This window comes from Oncorhynchus keta, chromosome 10 (genome assembly GCF_023373465.1).
Source record: "Oncorhynchus keta strain PuntledgeMale-10-30-2019 chromosome 10, Oket_V2, whole genome shotgun sequence".
Taxonomy (NCBI): Eukaryota; Metazoa; Chordata; class Actinopteri; order Salmoniformes; family Salmonidae; genus Oncorhynchus; species Oncorhynchus keta.
The window spans coordinates 52,329,273-52,353,950 of record NC_068430.1 but is presented as its reverse complement, the minus strand read 5'-3'; the positions used below and the strand labels follow the sequence as shown (position 1 = coordinate 52,353,950).

Genomic DNA, 24,678 nt, shown 5'->3' with positions numbered 1-24,678 from the left:
CTGGAAGTCTAAACACAGACGGCCAGACTCTGGCTGATTGATTTGTCCTGTTGCTGGCCAGTTGACACGACAGATGCTGGGTCATTTTGCTGGGCTGTTTGCTGCAGCTGGGAATTAATAAATTAACCCACCGTTCCTAGGCCGTCTTAACTGCCTCGTTCAGGGCCAGAATGACACATTTTCACCTTGTCAGCTCGGGGGGATCCAATCTTGCAACCTTACAGTTAACTAGTCCAACGCAATAACGACCTGCCTCTCTCTCTCGTTGCAGTAAGCCAGGGTAAGTTGCTCGCTAGCATTAAACCTATTTTATAAAAACAATCAATCATAATCACTAGTTAACTACACATGTTTGATGATATTACTATATATTATCTAGCGTGTCCTGCATTGCATATAATCTGACTGAGCATACAAGTATCTAAGTATCTGACTGAGCGGTGGTAGGCAGAAGCAGGCGCGTAAACATTAATTCAAACAGCACTTTCGTGCGTTTTGCCAGCAGCTCTTCGTTGTGCGTCAATCATTGCACTGTTTATGACTTCAAGCCTATCAACTCCCGAGATGAGGCTGGTGTAACCGAAGTGAAATGGCTAGCTAGTTAGCGCGCGCTAATAGCTTTCAAACTTCACTTCACATTTTTTTTAAATCGCCCGATTAATCCGTATCGGCTCGTTTGGTCCTCCAATAATCGGTATCGGCATTGAAAAATCATAATCGGTCGACCTCTAAACAAAATAGGAAAAATGACAAGGGGTGAATACTTTCGCAAGCCACTGTATGGCCATCACATGTCTAATGTTTATCATAGAAAGATTGTATCCAGCTACATTTCCTAATGTTTTGCTTGAAGTTAAATCTAGCATTTTACCAGATAAAAGGCTACACCATGAAAAGTACAGGAGAAATATAATGCCCATTAGTGAATTCTCATCTGAGTGGAGGTGCAACTGAAGCAAAAATGTAGTCTGATGCACAGCAGAAATTAAAATAAAAAGAATTTTAGATCTTCATCTACAAAACACAGAAAGATTTTTCTTCTGCATTTTTTTTCTGCTTGAAAAACACAGAATTCTGCGTTAACACTACCCCTGGAGGGTAACATCAGGCAATCATGGTCAACTAAATAGGGAATTCTTAGGGAATTCAGTGTCAGTGAGACCTGATGCAGGGAAAAAACATTAATGATCTTCAGAATAGAAACCTAGCTCTTACAAAACTGCTTAGTTGGAATCTTAAGATCAGAGTATCACATTTTGCATACATAACCTATTGTCTATAGCTATGTTTTCAAACAATTGGTGACAGATTTTCATGCAAATACTGTTGAATCGGCATAAAGAAAATATGCACATTTTCCCACCAGTGGTGTTTCCACCAAATTGACTTTTGCGGATAAAAATCAGTGCGTGATGACGACGTGCATACAAAATGCACTTTTTCCCTGAAATGTTAAGTTATAAAAATGTAAAGTTCAATATGTTTCCATCTCATTTCCAACTCTACCGTTGCATTAAATAACAAATGTGTCTAGTGTGTTCTTGGCATGTGCACAGTCTACATCAGTGATCACCAACATTTTCAGAGTCAAAACGCAAGATTTAACACTCAGGTTTTGTTTTAAACTACTTCAAAAACAAGCTTATGCAACATTACCCAATTAAAAACAGTTCTGTAGCAATGATGTTTATGCAGTAGGATATAGGCCCAATACATTATAAGTGCATATTGGCTAAGTTGAATTGCCCTGCTAATGTTTTTCTTCTCAGAATATTTTGAAATTATTTTTCAAAATTGTAGGTATATAATCATACTGGTTTAGATAATTTGTTGTATTACTTATGAGGCACAGCTGAGTGAGCATAATAATTAGCTTTTTGTATCAAAACAAACTGAACCAATTATATTAATTTGGGGACAGGACAAAAAGCATAAACATTTATGCCAATTTAGCTACTGTTGATTAACCCAATTCCCTACAAATTTGTGCAACCGCGGCATTCAAACGAAGCTGGTTTGAAAACTAATTAGACTGCAGCGACTGTGTTGGCATCAAAATCTGGGGTCTGAACTACGTTTCTATTCAAGTGTTGATTGACATGGTAATGGCCCGATAGTATTGGAGAAAATATTTTAAAAATGGATAAAAATGCATAATGCAACTCATTCTGTATCGTACAGCCTCTCTCCACCAGGTGTAGCGCTTCTCTCACAGATTAAAAACAAGAAAGGGACAGGGTGAGGAGGGATAACTAGTCAATTGTACAATTCATTATTGCAAGCCATCATGACTCTCAAAAGCTGCGACAGACACTGTTCACTTCTGAAGATCACTTTAGCGCCGCTCTTAACCTGATTCAAATTCGACACAAACCTTCAAATAGGTTTGTAATGATACATTATATAAACTCTTTATAGTGTTTTATTTTCATTTTCGAGATAAGTTGGACAGATCAGGTGAAAAAAAAGTTGTTTCCCACCCGACATATTTCTCCCCTTTCCCTATCATGCAGTAGGTTTCACTTCCCCACCCGCCATTTAAATAAAAAAACACAACGGAGCTCATTGCCTTCTTCAAAAATGCAGAGATTTAAAAAAAAAATGTTTTAACCTTTATTTAACCAGGCAAGTCAGTTAAGAACATATTCTTATTTTCAATGACGGCCTGGGAACAGTGGGTTAACTGCCTGTTCAGGGGCAGAACGACAGATTTGTAACTTGTCGTTGAGGGTCACAAATAGAACCAAGTTATATTTTAGCGCCTGGCCACGCAGATTCTCGCGAGCGTTGTTGGTGCAATGATTGTTTGTGTACATTTATTTTGCAACATGAGCGACGTTGTCAGCATCTGGGCTGAAAAAAACAATGTATTATTAGCTAACTAGCTACAGTGCAGGCTAAGTCAGTGAGCTAGCTAGTTGGATCTAGCCAACTTTACATACTGTAGAGATAGCTAGCTAAGTGAATGAAATATCACCAGCTACCAAACTTCATATTGGCTAGCTATCTTGATGTATTCGTCAATGTAAAAAACAAACTCCAAATGCATTTGTAGGTAGCAAGCTAACAACCATGGAGGAGGGTGAAAGGATAGCCGCCCCAACTGTAAAAGTGGGAGAGTAGGCTATTCTGGATAGGGCAGGTACTTGTGTAGTTCCAATCACTAGAAGTGAGTACGTAGATAATAGTAACATAATATTCAATGTGGTGTAATTTGAGTATAATGACGTCTGTTTCTTGTGAGGTTTTCTGTCCTCAGATAAAGAGAGCTATGAAAGCCTGTCTACAGATGAAGAGGTCCCAAGGAAGAGCAGTGGTTCTCAGTCCTGGTCCTGGGGACTCAAAGGAATGCCATTTTTTGTTACCTTAGCACTATATAGATTAAGAATTAGATATTGAGCTGAACCGGTTTTACATTATTTACATGATGCATAAGAAGTGTAGTGTGCTGTTTAAAAAAAATATTTCTGTAATATATGAATTACAAATCAGCTTTTAACTAGTTAAATCATGTTTCTAGTCTATTGCATAGTTACAATGTGTAGCCATTGATGTCCCAGGACCAAGATTGGTAAACTCTGAAGTGTATGTTTGTAATGCATACATGCAGACACAGCATCATTCAAAGACTGGAATTTGATACCCCTGGTATTGGATATGACTATGGCATCGCACTTCGCTCCGCAGGTTGTATAACTTTTTCATTACATTTCATTATAGTACAACGGTTGATTTGTCTAATCTTAGCAATTTCTTCTTAGCTAGCTACATAGCCGTCCTTGTATCAGAGATAATTGCATAATTATCGTATTTCGTCGCCCTAACGTAGCCTTCACTGCTATTCGCCCAGCAGCTAGCATACGCTAGCAAACGCTAGCAAACGCCCACAGATTAGCATCACTGTAGTGCTATTCACTCAACTGAACGACTTGATTAGTTTAGTGTTAGCTAGCTACATAGCTGTCTTTGTTTCCAAGATAATTGTGTAGTTTAGAGTGTGTAGTCTTGGAGTGATTATCTTAATTTACCGAGGTTCGCTAGCCAGCTATTTGTCGTCCTTAACGTAGGAGACTCTGCTAGCTAGCCAACAGCTAACAGCTAACAGCTAGCCAACGTCTACTGAATAGTATTCAACAACCCGGTCGCATTCACAGGTAGTATCACATTTCCATTTCATTTCATTACAGTACAACGGTTTGATTTGTTTGATCGTAGCTAGCTACATAGCTAGCTACATAGCCATCCTTGTATCAAAGATAATTGTGTAGTCTAGAGCGATTTTCTAGGTTAGCTAGCCAGCTATTGTCGTTCTTTTAACGCAACGTAACGTAAACAACACTGCTAGCTAGCCAGCTAGCCCCGAATAGTAGCACTGTAGAAACTATTACACTCAACGGAACGACTTGATTAGTGTAGTGTCAACAACGCAGCTACTGCCAGCTAGCCTACTTCAGCAGTACTGTATCATTTTAATCATTTTAGTCAATAAGATTCTTGCTACGTAAGCTTAACTTTCTGAACATTCGAGACGTGTAGTCCACTTGTCATTCCAATCTCCTTGCATTAGCGTAGCCTCTTCTGTAGCCTGTCAACTATGTGTCTGTCTATCCCTGTTCTCTCCTCTCTGCACAGACCATACAAACGCTCCACACCGCGTGGCCGCGGCCACCCTAATCTGGTGGTCCCAGCGCGTACGACCCACGTGGAGTTCCAGGTCTCCGGTAGCCTCTGGAACTGCCGATCTGCGGCCAACAAGGCAGAGTTCATCTCAGCCTATGCCTCCCTCCAGTCCCTCGACTTCTTGGCACTGACGGAAACATGGATCACCACAGATAACACTGCTACTCCTACTGCTCTCTCCTCGTCCGCCCACGTGTTCTCACACACCCCGAGAGTTTCTGGTCAGCGGGGTGGTGGCACCGGATCCTCATCTCTCCCAAGTGGTCTTTCTCTCTTTCTCCCCTTACCCATCTGTCTATCGCCTCCTTTGAATTCCATGCTGTCACAGTTACCAGCCCTTTCAAGCTTAACATCCTTATCATTTATCGCCCTCCAGGTTCCCTTGGAGAGTTCATCAATGAGCTTGATGCCTTGATAAGCTCCTTTCCTGAGGACGGCTCACCTCTCACAGTTCTGGGCGACTTTAACCTCCCCACGTCTACCTTTGACTCATTCCTCTCTGCCTCCTTCTTTCCACTCCTCTCCTCTTTTGACCTCACCCTCTCACCTTCCCCCTACTCACAAGGCAGGCAATACGCTTGACCTCATCTTTACTAGATGCTGTTCTTCCACTAACCTCATTGCAACTCCCCTCCAAGTCTCCGACCACTACCTTGTATCCTTTTCCCTCTCGCTCTCATCCAACACTTCCCACGCTGCCCCTACTCGGATGGTATCGCGCCGTCCCAACCTTCGCTCTCTCTCCCCCGCTACTCTCTCCTCTTCCATCCTATCATCTCTTCCCTCTGCTCAAACCTTCTCCAACCTATCTCCTGATTCTGCCTCCTCAACCCTCCTCTCCTCCCTTTCTGCATCCTTTGACTCTCTATGTCCCCTATCCTCCAGGCCGGCTCGGTCCTCCCTCCCGCTCCGTGGCTCGACGACTCATTGCGAGCTCACAGAACAGGGCTCCGGGCAGCCGAGCGGAAATGGAGGAAAACTCGCCTCCCTGCGGACCTGGCATCCTTTCACTCCCTCCTTTCTACATTTTCCTCCTCTGTCTCTGCTGCTAAAGCCACTTTCTACCATTCTAAATTCCAAGCATCTGCCTCTAACCCTAGGAAGCTCTTTGCCACCTTCTCCTCCCTCCTGAATCCCCCCTCCTCCCTCTCTGCAGATGACTTCGTCAACCATTTTGAAAAGGTCGACGACATCCGATCCTCGTTTGCTAAGTCAAACGACACCGCTGGTTCTGCTCACACTGCCCTACCCTATGCTCTGACCTCTTTCTCCCCTCTCTCTCCAGATGAAATCTCGCGTCTTGTGACGGCCGGCCGCCCAACAACCTGCCCGCTTGACCCTATCTCTCTTCTCCAGACCATTTCCGGAGACCTTCTCCCTTACCTCACCTCGCTCATCAACTCATCCCTGACCGCTGGCTACGTCCCTTCCGTCTTCAAGAGAGCGAGAGTTGCACCCCTTCTGAAAAACCTACACTCGATCCCTCCGGCGTCAACAACTACAGACCAGTATCCCTTCTCTCTTTTCTCTCCAAAACTCTTGAGCGTACCGTCCTTGGCCAGCTCTACCGCTATCTCTCTCAGAATGACCTTCTTGATCCAAATCAGTCAGGTTTCAAGACTAGTCATTCAACTGAGACTGCTCTTCTCTGTATCACGGAGGCGCTCCGCACTGCTAAAGCTAACTCTCTCTCCTCTGCTCTCATCCTTCTAGACCTATCGGCTGCCTTCGATACTGTGAACCATCAGATCCTCCTCTCCACCCTCTCCGAGTTGGGCATCTCCGGCGCGGCCCACGCTTGTTGCGTCCTACCTGACAGGTCGCTCCTACCGGGTGGCGTGGCGAGAATCTGTCTCCTCACCACGCGCTCTCACCACTGGTGTCCCCCAGGGCTCTGTTCTAGGCCCTCTCTTATTCTCGCTATACACCAAGTCACTTGGCTCTGTCATAACCTCACATGGTCTCTCCTATCATTGCTACGCAGACGACACACAATTAATCTTCTCCTTTCCCCCTTCTGATGACCAGGTGGCGAATCGCATCTCTGCATGTCTGGCAGACATATCAGTGTGGATGACGGATCACCACCTCAAGCTGAACCTCAGCAAGATGGAGCTCCTCTTCCTCCCGGGGAAGGACTGCCCGTTCCATGATCTCGCCATCACGGTTGACAACTCCATTGTGTCCTCCTCCCAGAGCGCTAAGAACCTTGGCGTGATCCTGGACAACACCCTGTCGTTCTCACCCTGTCGTTCTCAACTAACATCAAGGCGGTGTCCCGTTCATGCTCTACAACATCCGCAGAGTACGACCCTGCCTCACACAGGAAGCGGCGCAGGTCCTAATCCAGGCACTTGTCATCTCCCGTCTTGATTACTGCAACTCGCTGTTGGCTGGGCTCCCTGCCTGTGCCATTAAACCCTACAACTCACCCAGAACGCCGCAGCCCGTCTGGTGTTCAACCTTCCCAAGTTCTCTCACGTCACCCCGCTCCTCCGCTCTCTCCACTGGCTTCCAGTTGAAGCTCGCATCCGCTACAAGACCATGGTGCTTGCCTACGGAGCTGTGAGGGGAACGGCACCTCAGTACCTCCAGGCTCTGATCAGGCCCTACACCCAAACAAGGGCACTGCGTTCATCCACCTCTGGCCTGCTCGCCTCCCTACCAACTGAGGAAGTACAGTTCCCGCTCAGCCCAGTCAAAACTGTTCGCTGCTCTGGCTCCCCAATGGTAGAACACACTCCCTCACGACGCCAGGACAGCGGAGTCAATCACCACCTTCCGGAGACACCTGAAACCCCACCTCTTTAAGGAATACCTAGGATAGGATAAAGTAATCCCCCCTTAAAAGATTTAGATGCACTATTGTAAAGTGGCTGTTCCACTGGATGTCATAAGGTGAATGCACCAATTTGTAAGTCGCTCTGGATAAGAGCGTCTGCTAAATGACTTAAATGTAAATGTATGTAAATGAATACCTAGGATAGGGTAAGTAATCCTTCTCACCCCCAAAAAAAAAAAAAAAGATTTAGATGCACTATTGTAAAGTGGCTGTTCCACTGGATGTCTTAAGGTGTATGCACCAATTAGTAAGTCGCTCTGGATAGAGCGTCTGCTAAATGACTTAAATGTAATGTAAATGTAATGACTGAAACATGAGCTCAAAGACATTCATACCTGAACTGCACCTTTATTTGCCAAGGTAGAGTACATGATCAGTGAATATGTTACATGTACAGGCTACAATGTGGGGATCTCATGCATGGTAATAACTACATGTGTATATATGACTTGTATCCTTGGCACAAAGTTATATTTTATTCTACTCAATCCATAGGGTTCATTAATGTCATTCAGAATGTTTTGAAGTTGATACAACTGGCTATGATAGCTGAGGTTCATAGCTAGGTTCTGAACTAATGTGTATACCAAACGTTTTATGGTCCATACACAGACCGGCGACATAGCTACCTACACATCCATAGGCATACAGGTATTTTTATCCTCCACTGCACAATAAGCAATAAAATAGTTAGCTGGCTACTTTACTTAATCTGCATTGCATGGCAAATATCATCAAGGCAAGCTTCCAAAATTGTAAATTACATTCAATTTGTAGTAAGTAAATCCACATTGATGGGACAGGAGTGGAGAGGGTAGTAAGTTTTAAGTTCCTCGGCGTACACATCACGGACAAACTGAATTGGTCCACTCACACAGACAGCGTTGTGAAGAAGGCGCAGCAGCTCCTCTTCAACCTCAGGAGGCTGAAGAAATTTGGCTCGTCACCAAAAGCACTCACAAACTTCTACAGATGCACAATCGAGAGCATCCTGTCGGGCTGTATCACCGCCTGGTACGGCAACTGCTCCGCCCACAACAGTAAGGCTCTCCAGACGGTAGTGAGGTCTGCACAACGCATCACCGGGGGCAAACTACCTGCCCTCCAGGACACCTACACCACCCAATGTCACAGGAAGGCCATAAAGATCATCACCCCGCTATCATCCAGAAGGCGAGGTCAGTACAGGTGCATCAAAGCAGGGACCAAGAGACTGAAAAACAGCTTCTATCTCAAGGCCAGCAGACTGTTAAACAGCCACCACTAACATTGAGTGGCTGCTGCCAACATACTGACTCAACTCCAGCACACTTTAATAATGGGAATTGATGTAAAAAATGTACCACTAGCCACTTTAAACAATGCCACTTAATATAATGTTTACATACCCTACATTACTCATCTCATATGTATATGTATATACTGTACTCTATATAATCTACTGCATCTTTCCATCTTTATGTAATACATGTATCACTAGCCACTTTAAACTATGCCACTTTTATGTTTACATACCCTAAATTACTCATCTCACATGTATATACTGTACTCGATACCATCTACTGCATCTTGCCTATGCCGTTCTGTACCATCACTCATATATCTTTATGTACATATTCTTTATCCCTTTACACTTGTGTGTATAAGGTAGTAGTTGTGGAATTGTTAGGTTAGATTACTCGTTGGTTATTACTGCATTGTCAGAACTAGGAGCACAAGCATTTCGCTACACTCGCATTAACATCTGATAACCTTGTGTATGTGACAAATAAAATTGGATTTGATTTAAATGGAAGAATACTCTTATTGCAAATTGGATGGCTCTTTAAAACAACCTTTGGTTGTGCATAGTACTATACAGTACATGGTGTTGCCAGGGAACAGCACCCTCTTCGAAGAAGTAGGAGATGAAGATATGCCACACACGGATTGCCTCTTGCTGCGTTGTTGGACCCCATCTTTAAAACTTCCTGTAGAGCAGCAGACTTTTCCTCTGGCACACGGTATCGAACTGCAGATCCCCTCCTGTTCCTTGTGTCCATCCTCATGAAGTTATTCAGGACATAGGTAACTTTCACACGCCTGAATTCCTCCAGGAGGCAGTCCCAGATGGCCCTGGTCACCCAACCTTGCATTGTCCTACACAGTAACTGTATGTAATCGTTTTGAAAGAATCTCCAGTTACAAGGTGTATATAGGAATATGGAAGATAATGTCATTATTAGACTTTTACATCACCAGGTAGCATGTGACAATAACAGGATGATATCAAGGATAGCATCACAAATGAATACATAAGTACCACTTAAAGCTTGATGAGTTGATCATTTGAATCAGCTGTGCAGTGCTAAGGCAAAAACAAAATGTGCACCTCTTTGAGTCCCCAGGACCAGGACTGAGAACAACTGCTCTTAATTGGGACTTCTTCATCTGTAGACAGGATTTCATAGCTCTCTTTATATGAGGACAGAAAACCGCACAAGAAACAGACTTCATTATACTCAAATTACACTGCACTGAATATTATGTTACTATTATTGTAGTATCTTGAATAGACCAACATATCATAGGAGGACACAGTATGTAATCTTTACTTGTCATTTATTAGCAACTGATTTACACCACTATCTGTCATGGAGACCAATACTCAACTATCTCTATTGCTCACAGAACAGTTACCAATATAGGACGGGTGATGGCGCTGCCTATTGGTTAGATGAGCCAGCATCATTTATCACACTAACACTCCTCCCCCCATAATTCTGAACTAACTCTTGGTTAGTTTAACATTTTCAGATTTAACGCCTATTGTAGGAGTATTCCAACAACAGTTACCATTATCATTGTAAATGGTAAGTAATCTCTTCACTTAGCATCAATAACATAACCTTACAGTGTGTTTCTTACATCAACTGAACAACTGATTCAATGTTTCTATTGCCATTTCACTTTTGTTTATTGGAAGCAAGGGTAGACTACCTTACTTCCTAAAGGAGATAAGGGTGCATACTAGCCCATGAGAAACAAATATCTCCTTTACTTTCCTAACTCTTTGTGAGCGTCGCAATTCCCCTCTAGGTGAACCTTAATGCCTTAATAAGTGCATTGTCCGTTGGTGGCCGTGGAGTACCTGTGTCCTGTGGTAACTCCTCGCCTGCTGGACTGAGCTCTGTGTTGCATGTCATTGGCTCTGCATAGTCCTGTTCCTGTCTGCTGTCCTCGTCTCTGTTGTCTGTCACTGGCTCTGCATAATTGGTTTCCTGTCTGCTGAACAGCTGATTAACGTGCCTACATACTCTTCTACATCACTAGCACAGTTTACGACACTTGTCGTGATTTCTTGAACCAGGCCAGGTATCCATTTAGGTCCATACCCAAAGATCTGGGTATACCGTACACTGAGTCTACACCTCAACATCATCTCCATTATCATCTCAATCAGTGAAAGTCCGTGGTTGAATGTGGCATGACACGATAGCTAAACAACGCTCTACTCAGTTTTGTCTCCGAGTCACCTGCACTCTTTTTCATTAGTTCTTTGAACGTCTGAACAGCTCTCTCTGCCAGACCATTCGACGCAGGATGGTGTGGTGCAGAAGTGACGTGTGTGATTCCATTCTTTGTCATGAACTCCTTACTGTTCTCAGACACAAAACACTGAGTATTGTCTGAAACAATCATTTCTGGAATGCCATGAATACTGAAACTGTTCCTGAGGCACTCCACGGTAGCAGCAAATGTAGCTGAGCTCACTGGATATACATCCATTTTGAGTGAGCGTCTACACATCTTCCCTATGAAAGGGCCTGCATAGTCTATGTGTAGCCTTCTCCAAGGCTTACTGGGCCACTCCCATGGATGGAGTGGTGCACTAGCAAGTGCTTTCCTTTGCTCTTGAGATGTGGTGCATGACTTTACCTTCCTTCAATGTCAGTCCAAATTAAGTCACCACATGTAGCTCCTGGCCAAACCTTTCATTCTGGTCATGCCGGGATGACTCTGATGTAGCTGCTCGATCATCGGTGTGTGTCCTCTATCTGGAATGATGACATGGGCTCCCCACAGCACACAGCCGTCCTGGACACTGAGGTTGTGCTGCCTCTGTTTGTATGGGGCAAACTCGGGTCCCACATTATGATCTGGGCACCTCCTCAGTGTGTACTCACGGACCCTCGACAAGACTGGATCTTTCGCTGTCCAGCTCTGGATTTGCTGGGAGGTCATCAGTAGGCTGTTCTCCTGGTCCAACATCCGCACTCGTTCCTCCGGAGGCGGACTGCTTGGACACTCTGGGAGAGGGAGGCGGCTAAGGGTATCTGCATTACCATTGTCCTTGCCTGCTCTGTAAGTAATAACATTCTCATATGCTCGTAGTGTTACTGCCCATCTCATAACTCTAGGAGATGCCATCTGTGGCACTGCTTTTATTTAATTCAACAGACCGATAAGAGGCTTATAGTCTGTACAGATTTCAAACTTTCTCCCATATAGATACTTATGAAACTTCTGCACCCCGAATACGATAGCTAACCCCTCCTTATCAAGTTGTGAATAGTTATTCTCTGCAGGTGAGACAGTGCGTAATAAAAACCCTATTGGCTTCTCCCCCCCACTCCGTAGGGGGCGAGGCATCACAGGAAAATATCAGTTGTTTTCCTTCATCGTAATGCACTAACACTCTGCTCGACTGCAACAGTTCTTTTGACATTTTGACGGCCTTTTGTTGTTTTGATCCCCAACACCATGGCTCGTCCTTCCTCAGCAGCTTGTGCATATGAGCCAATAGTGTCAACAGATTCGGTAGGAAACTATTATAGTAGTTGATTAGGCCCAGATACAATTTCAGTTCTGTGACTGTGGTAGGCATTGGTGCATCCTGCACGGCCTTTACGTTCTCTAGCGCTGGATGCCGTCCGGTAGCGTCCACCCTGTTTCCTAGGAATGTCACTTCCTTCTCCATGAAGCTGCACTTACTCTGTTTCAAACGTAGCCCAGCCTACTCCAGTCGCTGTAACACTCTGTCCAGTGTTCGGATGTGGTCCTGATTATTTCGTCCTGTCAGGAGAATATAATTGAGATACACTGCACGCTGTGAGGGTGTCTCCATAGCTACAGTCCGGTGCTAGCTTCCTTAGCTCCGCCACATATTAAATTACACTTTCCTCTGGTTTCCTATTTCTTGAGTTGAAATTCCACTTTTGTACTATTTCATTTGGTTTCGGATTTAAATGTGTTTTCAGTACACTCACCAAGTCCTCAAATGATTTCTCCCCTGGCTTTGCCGGGCTCAGTAAATTGCTCATCAAGGTGTATGTTTGCATGCCCACACAGCTCAGTAGAATGGCCCTTTTCTTTGCCGCCTCGGCATTCTCATTTGCAACAAAAAAAATGGTTTAGGATTTCGCAATATTCTTCCCACAACTGTGTCTTGTTGTCAAATGGTGCCACCAATCCTACTGTGACTGCCAACCTGTCCAGTCACACACTGTATTTGCTAGCTTCCCCTTTGACAGTTGGGGCTGCTAACATTATCCATTCACCTTCCTCCATGGCTGTAAGTTAGCTACCTTCAAATGCATTTAGAGTTTTCTACAGTGTTAAATACATCAAGATCAATAGCTAATATGAAGTTAGGTAGCTGGTGATATTTAATTAACTTACCCAGCTATCTACACAGTATGTAAAGTTGGCTAGATAGCTAGCTGGCTAGCCAACTAGCTAGCTCATTCAGCAGCTAATTTGAGTTAGCCTGCACTGTAGCTAGTTAGCTAATAATACATCAATTTTTTTTCTCAACATTTTTTAAATGTATTTACTTTACTTGAATAGATTGTCCCAGCCATATGGACAACTGGAAACAGGGCAGCAAAGTTTGTTTGTCACCAGAGTGTTTTATTGCATATTGCTATTAAACTGTTTACCCATTTAATAAGTAGACCTTCATTGCTGGATTGGCTTGTGGGGAAAGCCAACTCCACACTATTTATCCCGCATCTGGAGGAGACAGTGGAAGAAACACGTTTGGCAAATCGAAACCTTGCTCATCCAGTGGACCCAAATCGACTTTATCTGTTACTGGGTCAGGAGATGATGCCACTCCCTCTGACTCACCTCCTGGTGCTGCTGGCAGCGATATGTGGCAGAGCCCCTTACCACTCACCAAGAGCCAGAACCTAGAGATTGAAAAACGCCATTGGGTACTTTAGTAGAACTGAGCAGGGAGATGGACCAACCGCAACCCCTGCAGCCTCTTTCACCACCACATCTATCCCCAGCTCCAACCCCCACCCCTCAGTGCCCAGGTAATCAGGTAATGTTGGTGGGCAGCGACAGCTGTGGGTGCCCTGTTGCATGGTGAATATTGGAGGAGAGATCTGCACCTACCCTGTGGGATACACTCTGCAGGGGGCAGCATAGTGCCTAGATATAGATGAGTGCAAAGGGGATGGGCCAGGACCATGCATTCTCTATGCCAACTGCACAAACACACCTGGCTCCTACCTGTGCAAATGTCTCCATGGTTACCTGATGGGTACAGGAGGATGCCAAGATATTGATGAGTGTGCTCTAGCTGAAGTGACACGGCTGCAGGCGTGTGGGTCTGGGGCCTGGGGCTGACTGCAGGAACACCCCTGGATCCTTCTCATGTTCCTGTCCAATTGGATACGTTATGGCTCTTGATGGACATAGTTGTGTGGACGTTGATGAGTGCAGCTTTGAGGAGCAGTGTCGCAGGGAGCTGGGGAACGTGTGTGTGAACACCCCTGGTAGCTTTGTGTGTCAGCCTGGATTCAGAGCCGAGGTCCCAGCCTGCATCAGCCTCACTCACCCCTATCTGAGATATCGACTGCAGCCCTCATCCTCCACATGCAACATCCGTTTCCCCAAAGCACACACACCCCTGGGTCACTCCTCTTTTCAGTTCGCTGCATCTAGCCACTGGAATGAGCTGCAGCAAACACTCAAACTGGACAGTTTTATCTCAATCTCTTAATTCAAAGACTCAATCATTGACACTCTTACTGACAGTTGTGGCTGCTTTGTGTGATGTATTGTTGTCTCTACCTTATTGCCCTTTGTGCTGTTGTCTGAACCCAATAATATTTCTACCATGTTGTGTTGCTACTGTCCCATGCTGGGTTGTCATGTGTTGCTGCCTTAGGTCTCTCTTTATGTAGAGTTGACTCTCTTGTTGTGATGTGTGTTTTGTCTTATATTTATATATATATATTTTATCCCAGCCCCTGTCTCTGCAGGAGGCCTATTGGTAGGCCGTCATTGTAAATATGAATTTGTTCTTAACTGACTTGCCTAGTTAAATAAAGATTAAATAAAATAAAAATACAAACTTGCTATGCTCATTTCTTGATGCACAATCGAACGTGCTCGAATATGCTGCCAGCACGCCCACAAGCGAGTCACAATGGGCGGCCTAAGTGGCATATGCGGCCATTACCGATTCCTAGTGAACATGCCGCGTCCCACGCCACCTTCGCGCAGCCCAGAGGTCCCCCGTCCTCTCTGCTTCTCACCGCTTTCCTTCTATTGAAAATGAATGGGAAGCGGTGTTTCACCACGCGTGCTAGTGAACATGGGGCCAGAGAAAGTGAAATATTCCTCGATATTAAAAATGACACAACCTGCAAGTAATAACAACGCAAGCTTGTCGAAATGCGCATTTCATGGCTTATAAATATGTGGAACAAAGTTCTAACAGTGCAGAATAACAACTTACATTAGCATACTCATAAAAACAATAGCTCTTTGCTCTATTGGTTTAGTGTCTCTAGTTATGGTTTGAAAAGTTTTCAAATCTCACATTATTATTAACTTGTGTGCGTTCGAGGCTTCTTTTTTTTACTGTCTATGGCGCGAGGAAACAGTAGACACCGTGATCTCAGCTATCTGATTGGCCAGCGGTAGACCTTTAGGTGCACTTGATTTGCTCTCTGGGCCTGCGGGGTAGCTGAAGTTCTACCTGAAGTACAGACACATGAAATGGTTCAAAATGGAAACACTTTGCCTTCCCGGCCCTGCGCTGCTGAATCAAGTGCAGCTACCGTCAACAGCGTGAACCTAACAAAAAAAATAGGAATGCAAGGCTTTATCGTTGGGTTTTTTACAGAAATGTTGTCGATCAACTAGGAATGGATTGGAGATCGACCAGAAGATAGATAGGTTGGTGACCACTGGTCTACATGATGAGATTATTATGGAAAGAGTGAGAATATTTGTATTTGTCAAACAGCATTCAATTCTCGATCATCGTGTCACCAGAATAAGACACTCAATATTTTTGGGGAAAGGAGCATCTAGCACTTTCACCACCCTGTGAAGTTCATCATATTTGATTTAATCAATAGCCTAATAAACTGCATGCTTTCCCTAGTCGTATTGGGAGGACCACCCACCATATCATCGTGTGACTTCAATATGATGGTTATTATATCAATATTTACGCATAAAGGCGTCTTCACTCTTTTTAATAAAGTATGACTTGCTTAAACTGTGGGTGGAAATGTGGTTAATGACTATGGATTTAAGGAGGGGTGGTCCTGCTGTCTCCTTTTCCTGGAATGTGGCAGAATATGTCACTGGTAACTGAGTGGGTGGCCAAGCACTGCTTGGAGGCCATGCATCAGGTCATTGATATGTTTCAGGAACTGTAAAGACAGAGATGAATCGTGATTAACACTTACCTAAGGTCTTCACTAAATAAGACAGCCTAGCAAGTACATTGACTATGTTGCCCCTCAGCAACCTGAGAGAGAAATAGACAGCAAAACAGAGGCTATTTACATTTCTTAGTCAGCAGGCTATATAACTTCTGTACCCCTACCCTTTGTTCCCTCCCACAGCCTTCCATCCAAGCTATAAGATTCCTGCAAAAAAAGAGAATCCAATTTTTTTTTAAATAACGCATTTTGTGTTCGCCAACAGGCATGTGGGAGACTCCCCACACGTATGGGAGAAGGTACTCTGGTCAGATGAGACTAAAATGGAGCTTTTTGGCCATCAAGGAAAACAATATGTCTGGCGCAAACCCAACACCTCTCATCACCCCGAGAACACCCACAGTGAAGCATGGTGGTGGCAGCATCCTGCTGTGGGATGTTTTTCATTGGCAGGGACTGGGAAACTGGTCAGATTTGAAGGAATGATGGATGGGGCTAAATACAGGAAAATTCTTGAGGGGAAACCTGTTTCAGTTTTCAAGAGATTTAAGACTGGGACGGAGGTTCACCTTCCAGCAGGACAATGACCCTAAGCATACTGCTAAAACAACATTTGAGTGGTTTAAGGGGAAACATTTAAATGTCTTGGAATGACCTAGTCAAAGCCCAGACCTCAATCCAATTGAGAATCTGTGTTATGACTTAAAGATTGCTGTACACCAGCGGAACCCATCCAACATGAAGGAGTTGGAGCAGTTTTGCCTTGAAGAATTGGCAAAAATCCCAGTGGCTAGATGTGCCAAGCTTATAGAGACATACCCCAAGAGACTTGCAACTGTAATTGCTACAAAAGCTTGCTCTACAAAGTATTGACGTTGGGGGAGTGAAAAGTTATGCACGCTCAAGTTTTATTTTTATTTGTATTATTTCTTGTTTATTTCACAAAAAATATTTAGCATCTTGAAAGTGGTAGGCATGTTGTGTAAATCAAATTATACAAACCCAACAAAATAGGAAAAATGCCAAGGGGATGAATACTTTCGCAAGCCACTGTATTTGTAAGGGTGTGAGAACCATGAGCCTCCTAGGTTTTGTATTGAAGTCAATGTCCCTAGAAGAGGACGGAAGCTAGCTGTCCTCCGGCTACACAATGGGGCTACCCTACAGAGTGCTGTTGAGGCTACTGTAGACCTTCTTTGCAAAATAGTGTGTTTTAATCAATTATTTGGTGACGTGATTATATTTAGTTCAGTTTTTTCTAAAAAAGGATCACACTTAAATGTTTGACTATTTTTATTTTTGAAATTCACTGAGCATGGTCTTCCCCTTTTCTGATGAGCCTCCACCGGTTTAAAGTCATGGTGATCAACTGCACTGATGGAGTGGAAATCACAGAAAATAGGTGTGGCAGTTGCAGCAGTAGAAATAAATATTTGGGTGTGAGAGATTTTAGTGCAGAAGGTCTACATAAAGTTTTGAGAGATGGGGTTCCATTCTCCCATGCCGATGGCTTGGTGTTGGGTCATTTTGGGCCAAAGTAGTGGGATGGGGTGGTGGGTTTTGGGGATAATGTATACGATAGATGGTTGTGCAATGTAAAATAAAATAGTACTTTCCCATTTTCCTTGTGACCAAAGTGTGCAATCCGCACTCCGACCTGCGAAAGGCAGCAATATGCAACACAGCGTCTAGTCTGCCGGAAATACAAACGAAGAAGAAAATATTACGCGTTTGTTTACAACCAGCCTGTTCGGTTTTTCTCCTTCAGACCAGTCCAATAAATTACTTTTGTGCTATTTGTTAAAATGGGATGTGATGGTGGAACTATTCCTAAAAGGCATGAGTTGGTAAAAGGCCCAAAGAAAGTTGAGAAGGTATGTAGTGGTATAACGTTAGCTAGCTTTAACCTATCGTAGCAGGCGTAAAATAAACGAGCTAGCCTGCACTTTAGCCAACCTTCTTTCAAACATGTTAGCATTTTAAAAAAAATGCTAACGGGTGTTTACATGTTTAGCTAACTGGCTTCGCTCGCTAACGTTTTTTTTTTAATCAGGGAAGATGTGTCCGCCCAAACTGAACTAATGTTAGATAAATTAAATGTATACATTTAGGTCGCTAGCTTTCTTGTATTAACTGGTTAACACGCCATGTTCACACAGTCAGCTAACGTTAGTTCTAACTGATTTAGCGCCTATTGACGATGGTATAGTCTGACCGAAGATGTTTTGTAAGAGGACCGACGCTGGCTCGAAAACGTTAACACACATCATTTGCGGTACGATTTTGGAAGCATAAGCAACGTAGCTACCTTTTCATATCAGATAAATAGTTTAAGAAACAAAATGTTAAATTACCATACACCTTTTTATATAGGGTTAGTGTTCCCACACGGCCATATTTCCATGTTTACAACGCTTTTTTACGCAACACACGGCGTGGACTAGATAGCTATCTAGCTACTGTGTTAATTAGCATCTTAAAAGCATGGGGACCGGGTGGGTATAATTTGTTACGTTCCAACATGAATCTGTTCCAAAAACTTAGTAACTATCAAGGTTGCCAACAAACAACGCATACAAAGTTGTATAGCGGCAGAATAAGATACCAGGTAGGGAGGGAGTGGGCAATTTTGTGGAGTTTTTCACTCACCACGTTTATTCCGAAAAATGCCTGTCCTGGTTAGCCTATGGACAAACATTAAGAATAAACTACGTGGTGAGTTGATGCCTGTTCGGCAGCAAGTTAGCTAGGTGAATTGATCATGCTACTTACTTTGTGTGCATCCTTGTTTACGACGTCTTTGGAACAGATTCATGTTGGAACGTTCCACAAATTATACCCACCCCCTCACTCTGTCAAACATTATTATGGTGTATGCCTACCTGTAAGTCTTTACTAGTGTCTGTGTGATGTGTGTTAGAAACGTGATTTATGTTTCTAGAACCATAAAGAGAACATGTAAGGTTCTTGGACTAACATTAGGCTCCTTTAGTCCATTATTGGGCTAGCTAACAAGGGGCTTTATGGCATAGGTGGTAGTCAGAGATGCACCATGGCTGTAACCTCTCTATCACTATTCTTGCAAGCAAAGTATTTCAGATATAACCAAATTCAACTGAACAGTGCAGTGGGCAGCAGCTAAATTGAATGTGTAAATCTTTCTGCACTACAGGTTGACAAAAATGCAGAGCTTGCTGCCCGGTGGAAGTACTGTGCTCTCAGTACAGAGAAACTCCGGCGCCCTATTGTTGCTTGTGATCTGGGAAGGTGAGGACTTTTTCAAATCAGTTTGTTGTGAACTAGTCATATAGTATGACACCATTTTGTTTCTAGCAATCTACAATATTGTGTGTTGGCATTATCAGTCTCCTAGGTGTCCCTATTAGATAATTGGATATAATCAGCCTTTTAGTAATATGAAAATCAAGAAGTAAGTGCTACTTGTTGATTGGGTGCAGTTAAGAATTAAATGGCGCTGAATATTATTAGCTTAGGTATAGGCTACTTTTAGATACTTCTAATCACACATGGATTTCATAATCAAAATGCTATTCTTGCTTACAGACTCTATAACAAAGATGCTGTGATTGAGTACCTTCTGGATAAATCTGGAGATAGACCCAACAGCGAGGTTGCATCACACCTTCGTGGCATTAAGGTATGGTAATTTTCCATGATTTCAGCTGAGGCCACATATCATTTCATTATCTAAAGTGAATCAAGTGTGTGTTTGTGTGTGTGTCATTCCACAGGATATAAAGGAGCTGAACCTGACTGACAACCCAGCCTGGGAGGGCGAGAGAAGGAACACCAAAGGGGACCGCTATGAGGACATGCACTGTGCCATGTTCATCTGTCCTGTGGTGGGCCTGGAGATGAATGGCAAACATAGGTATGGTGTGTGTTGCTATGGTGTGCACTAATGAATATGACTCTATATACAAGCATCTCATCAATGTCTGCATCTTATCAATGTCTTTCAATGACAAGCGTAGAGTGGGGCATTTTGACCCGGAAGTGTAATCTCACGATGTCTGCATTTTGCTGAGTTCTGAACCTGAATCATGTCCATTAACCTAGAGCCTGAGTGCCAGCCTGTCTGCGCTATCAAATCAAATCAAATGTATTTATATAGCCCTTCTAACATCAGCTGATATATCAAAGTGCTGCACAGAAACCCAGCCTAAAACCCCAAACAGCAAGCAATGCAGGTGTAGAAGCACAGTGGCTAGGAAAAACTCCCTAGAAAGGCCAAAACCTAGGAAGAAACCTAGAGAGGAACCAGGCTATGTGGGGTGGCCAGTCCTCTTCTGGCTGTGCCGGGTGGAGATTATAACAGAACATGGCCAAGATGTTAAAATGTTCATAAATGACCAGCATGGTCGAATAATAATAAGGCAGAACAGTTGAAACTGGAGCAGCAGCACGGCCAGGTGGACTGGGGCCAGCAAGGAGTCGTCATGTCAGGTAGTCCTGGGGCATGGTCCTAGGGCTCAGGTCCTCCGAGAGAGAGAAAGAAAGAGAGAAGGAGAGAATTGGAGAACGCACACTTAGATTCACACAGGATACCGAATAGGACAGAAGTACTCCAGATATAACAAACTGACCCTAGCCCCCCGACACATAAACTACTGCAGCATAAATACTGGAGGCTGAGACAGGAGGGGTCAGGAGACACTGTGGCCCCATCTGAGGACACCCCCGGACAGGGCCAAACAGGAAGGATATAACCCCACCCACTTTTCCAAAGCACAGCCCCCACACCACTAGAGGGATATCTTCTATAAGTTTTTAAACTCTGTCACAAACTGATCTGGGACCAGGGTATGTGCAGTAGGCCTCAGTGCTAAACTATAGAGATGAGATTCTGAGTGATGTGAGCCACTACACTATTTGTGCATTGCCCTATTTTTATTTGATTTTTTTAGGTCTAATGCAGCCTTAAAAAAAGAAATGTATCTCTATTTAAATCATTTCTGGGTAATAATTTTATAACCTTACTGTAATTGTTTTCAATTAAAATGGTCAAAAATAAACAAAAAGCTTCTTAGAAAATATAGCAATTTCTCAAGCAAGAATTTTACCAGGACTGTCTGGGAGTGGTCTAGGTGGGGAGGAGGGAAAATGAAAACGAGTTATTGGCAGAGGTTTGGAACTCTGTTATTGGTCTATTAACTAGTTTCAAGTATTGTGCACAAGTACAGTGAAATGCTTTTCTTGAAATCTCTTTTCCAACAATGCAGTAATCAATATCCGTAGTACTATAAAGTAAAGTAGAACAAAAACACACAAGTAAGTAATTAAGCTATATACAGGTTCAGTGCCAATACCATGTTTACAGAGTGCAGGGATACTGAAGTAGTAGGGATAGTTACATTCTATGCCATGTAATGCATGTGGACACCTGCTCGTTGAACATTTACATTTTTTAATCATGGGCATTCAAATGGAGTTAATCCCACCTTTGCTGCTATAACAGCCTCCACTCTTCTGAGAATTTCTGTGGGACTTACTTCCATTCAGCCACAAGACCATTAGTGAGGTCAGACACTGATGTTGGGTGATTAGGCCTGGCTCGCAGTCAGCGTCCCAATTCATCCCAAAGGTGTTCGATGCGGTTGAGGTCAGGGCTCTGTGCAGGCCAGTCAAGTTTTTCCACACGGATCTTGAAGAGCATTTCTGTATGGACCTCTCTATGTGCATGGGGGCATTGTCATGTTGAAACAGGAAAGGGTCTCTTCCAAACTGTTGCCACAAAGTAGGAAGCACAGAATTGTTGAGAATGGCATTGTATGCTGAAGCGTAAATATTTCCCTTCACTGGAACCAAGGGGCCTAACCCAAACCATGAAAAACAGCCCCAGACCATTATTCCTCTTCCACCAAATTTTACAGTTGGCACTATGCATTGGGGCAGGTAGCGTTCTCCTGGCATCCACCAAACCCAGATTAGTTGGTCGGACTGCCAGATGGTGAAAAGTGATTAATCACTCCAGAGAACGCATTTCCACTGCCCCAGAGTCCAATGGTGGCAAACCAGCCAATGCTTGGCATTGTGCGTAGTGAGCTTAGGCATCTACTGTCAATATTTGTCTATGGAGATTGCATGGCTGTGTGCTCAGTTTTATACAGCTGTCAGCAATGGGTGTGGATGAAATGGCCAAATCCACTAATTTGAAGGAGTGGGGAGTTTCTGGCACCAGATCCCATTTGACTACAATACCACTATGGCTACATTTACACAGGCAATTCTGAACTTTTTTTCATTAATTGGTCTCTTGCCCAATCAGATCAGCTCTTTTGTCAAAAATTGGGCAAAATATCGGAATTGGGCTGCCTATGAACCACAGTGGCAGCTTGGCTTGATAATGATCCCCTGTCCAATCCCAATTTGCTAAAATGTCACCATTGCTAAATATAAACGTTTTGGTAAGAGGGTGATAGTTCCTATGGCAGAGTTTTTTTTTCATGTACTGATGGTAGAACTATATTTTCCCTTACAATAGACGTGTTGCATCACAACCTTAACCCTAAACCTTATATGATCTTGTTTCTCTCAGGTTCTGTTTCCTGCAGACCTGTGGCTGTGTGTTTTCAGACCGGGCCCTGAAAGAAGTCAAGACTGAGATCTGCCACAAGGTAGGACACAAGGTAGAACAGTGCATTCGAAAGTATTCAGACCCCTTGACTTTTTCCACATTTTGTTTTCTTTCAGCCTTATTCTAAAATTGATTCAATAGTTTTATCCCTTCAATTTACACCATAATGACAAAGCAAAAACAGGTTTTTAAAAATGTTTTGCTAATTTTTTTAAAACTATCACATTTACATAAGTATTCAGACCCTTTACTCGGTACTTTGTTGAACTACCTTTGACAGCAATTACAGCCTCGTCTTCTTGGGTATGATGCTACAAGCTTGGCACACCTATATTTGGGGAGTTTCTGCCATTCTTCTTGGCAGATCCTCTCAAGCTCTGTCAGGTTTAATGGAGAGCATCACTGCACAGTTATTTCCAGGTCTCTCCAGAGATGTTTGATCAGGTTCAAATCCGGGCTCTGGCTGGGCCACTCAATGACATTGAGACTTGTCCTGAAGCCTCTCCTGTGTTTGCTTTGCTGTGTGCTTAGGGTCATTGTCCTGTTGGAAGGTGAACATTCGCCCCCAGTTTGCGATCCTGAGCACTCTGCAGCAGGTTTTCATCAAGGGTTTCTCTGTACTTTGCTCCGTTCATCTTTCCCTCGATCATGACTCGTCTCCCAGCCCCTGCCTCTGAAGAACATTCCCACAGCATGATGCTGCCACCACCATGCTTCTCTGTCGGGATGATGCCAGGTTTCCTCCAGAAGTGACTCTTGGCATTCAGGCCAAAGAGTTCCATCTTGGTTTTGTCAGACCAGAGAATCTTGTTTCTCATGATCTGAGAGTCTTTTGGCAAACTTCAAGCAGGTTGTCACGTGCCTTTTACTGAGGAGTGGCTTCCGTCTGACCACTTTACCATAAAGGCCTGATTGGTGGAGTGCTGCAGAGATGGTTGTCCTTCTGGATGGTTCCCCATCTCCACAGAGGATCTCTGTCAGTCACCATCGGGTTCTTGGTCACTTCCCTGACCAAGGCCCTTCTCCCCCGATTTCTCAGTTTGGCCGGTCGCTCTACAGACAATTCCTACTACTTATTGGGTTGGATTTTGCTCTGACATGCACTGTCAAATGTGGGACCTTATATTGACAGATGTGTTCCTTTTCCAAATCATGTCCAATCAATTGAATTTACCACAGGTGGACTCCAATTAAGTTGTAGAAACATCTCAAGGATGATCAATGGAAAAAGGAATCACCTGAGCTCAATTTCGAGTCTCATAGCAAAGGATCTGAATACTTTTGTAAATATGTTTTTTCTTATATACATTTGCAATAATTTAGTTAATTTTAGAATAAGGCTATAATGTAACAAGGGGAAGAGGCCTGAATACTTTCCGAATGCACTGTAAAACATACATCTATTCAACAAGGTCTGTGCTACATTTGTCAAATTAGTAACAAAACAAGGTACCATCATGGTTAACTTTTTTTGGTTGGTAAAACCAATAAGAGGGTAGGCTCTCACAAAGTAGATAGACTCCAATATCTTCATTTTTTTCCCCCCACTAGCAGCAGCAGCAGGGGAAAAAGCTTTTTCACAGGTGTTTTAGTCCAAGCCTTCAGTGTGTACTAAAATAAGATATTGGAATGTTCTGTATGCAAACCTCTACCCTCTTATTATTGAATCAGTTACTACCCTGTCCACACATTTTCCTTTGTTACACAAAACCTGCTGTTATAGTCAGTCATCTGTATTTTGACAGTAGAGAGAGTTTTCAAATGGAGGGTGGTGCTGTTTGTGTCTTCTACTGTAGATTAATCAACCTTTAGGACGGTGTGTCCCTGCACAGTTGTCAGACAGATACATAGAGGTGGTGCTAACTGTGAACCAGTTAGCTGTT

General features: G+C 43.6%; 1 protein-coding gene across 2 annotated transcripts in view; it reads left to right on the top strand.

The window, feature by feature from the left end:
• The first annotated feature begins 17,883 nt into the window (after positions 1–17,883).
• LOC118388940 (replication termination factor 2-like) overlaps positions 17,884–24,678 on the top strand; it is a 40,269-nt gene continuing 33,474 nt past the window's right edge. The window contains exons 1-5 of one of the 2 annotated variants that reach the window (XM_035778563.2): positions 17,884–18,071; positions 19,370–19,464; positions 19,762–19,855; positions 19,950–20,089; positions 22,757–22,835. In XM_035778563.2, the coding sequence (XP_035634456.1) occupies positions 18,003–18,071; positions 19,370–19,464; positions 19,762–19,855; positions 19,950–20,089; positions 22,757–22,835 (477 nt within the window). In that variant the 5' untranslated portion in view covers positions 17,884–18,002. The remainder of the gene's footprint in view (positions 18,072–19,369; positions 19,465–19,761; positions 19,856–19,949; positions 20,090–22,756; positions 22,836–24,678) is intronic. The other variant, XM_035778562.2, reaches the window with a different exon arrangement.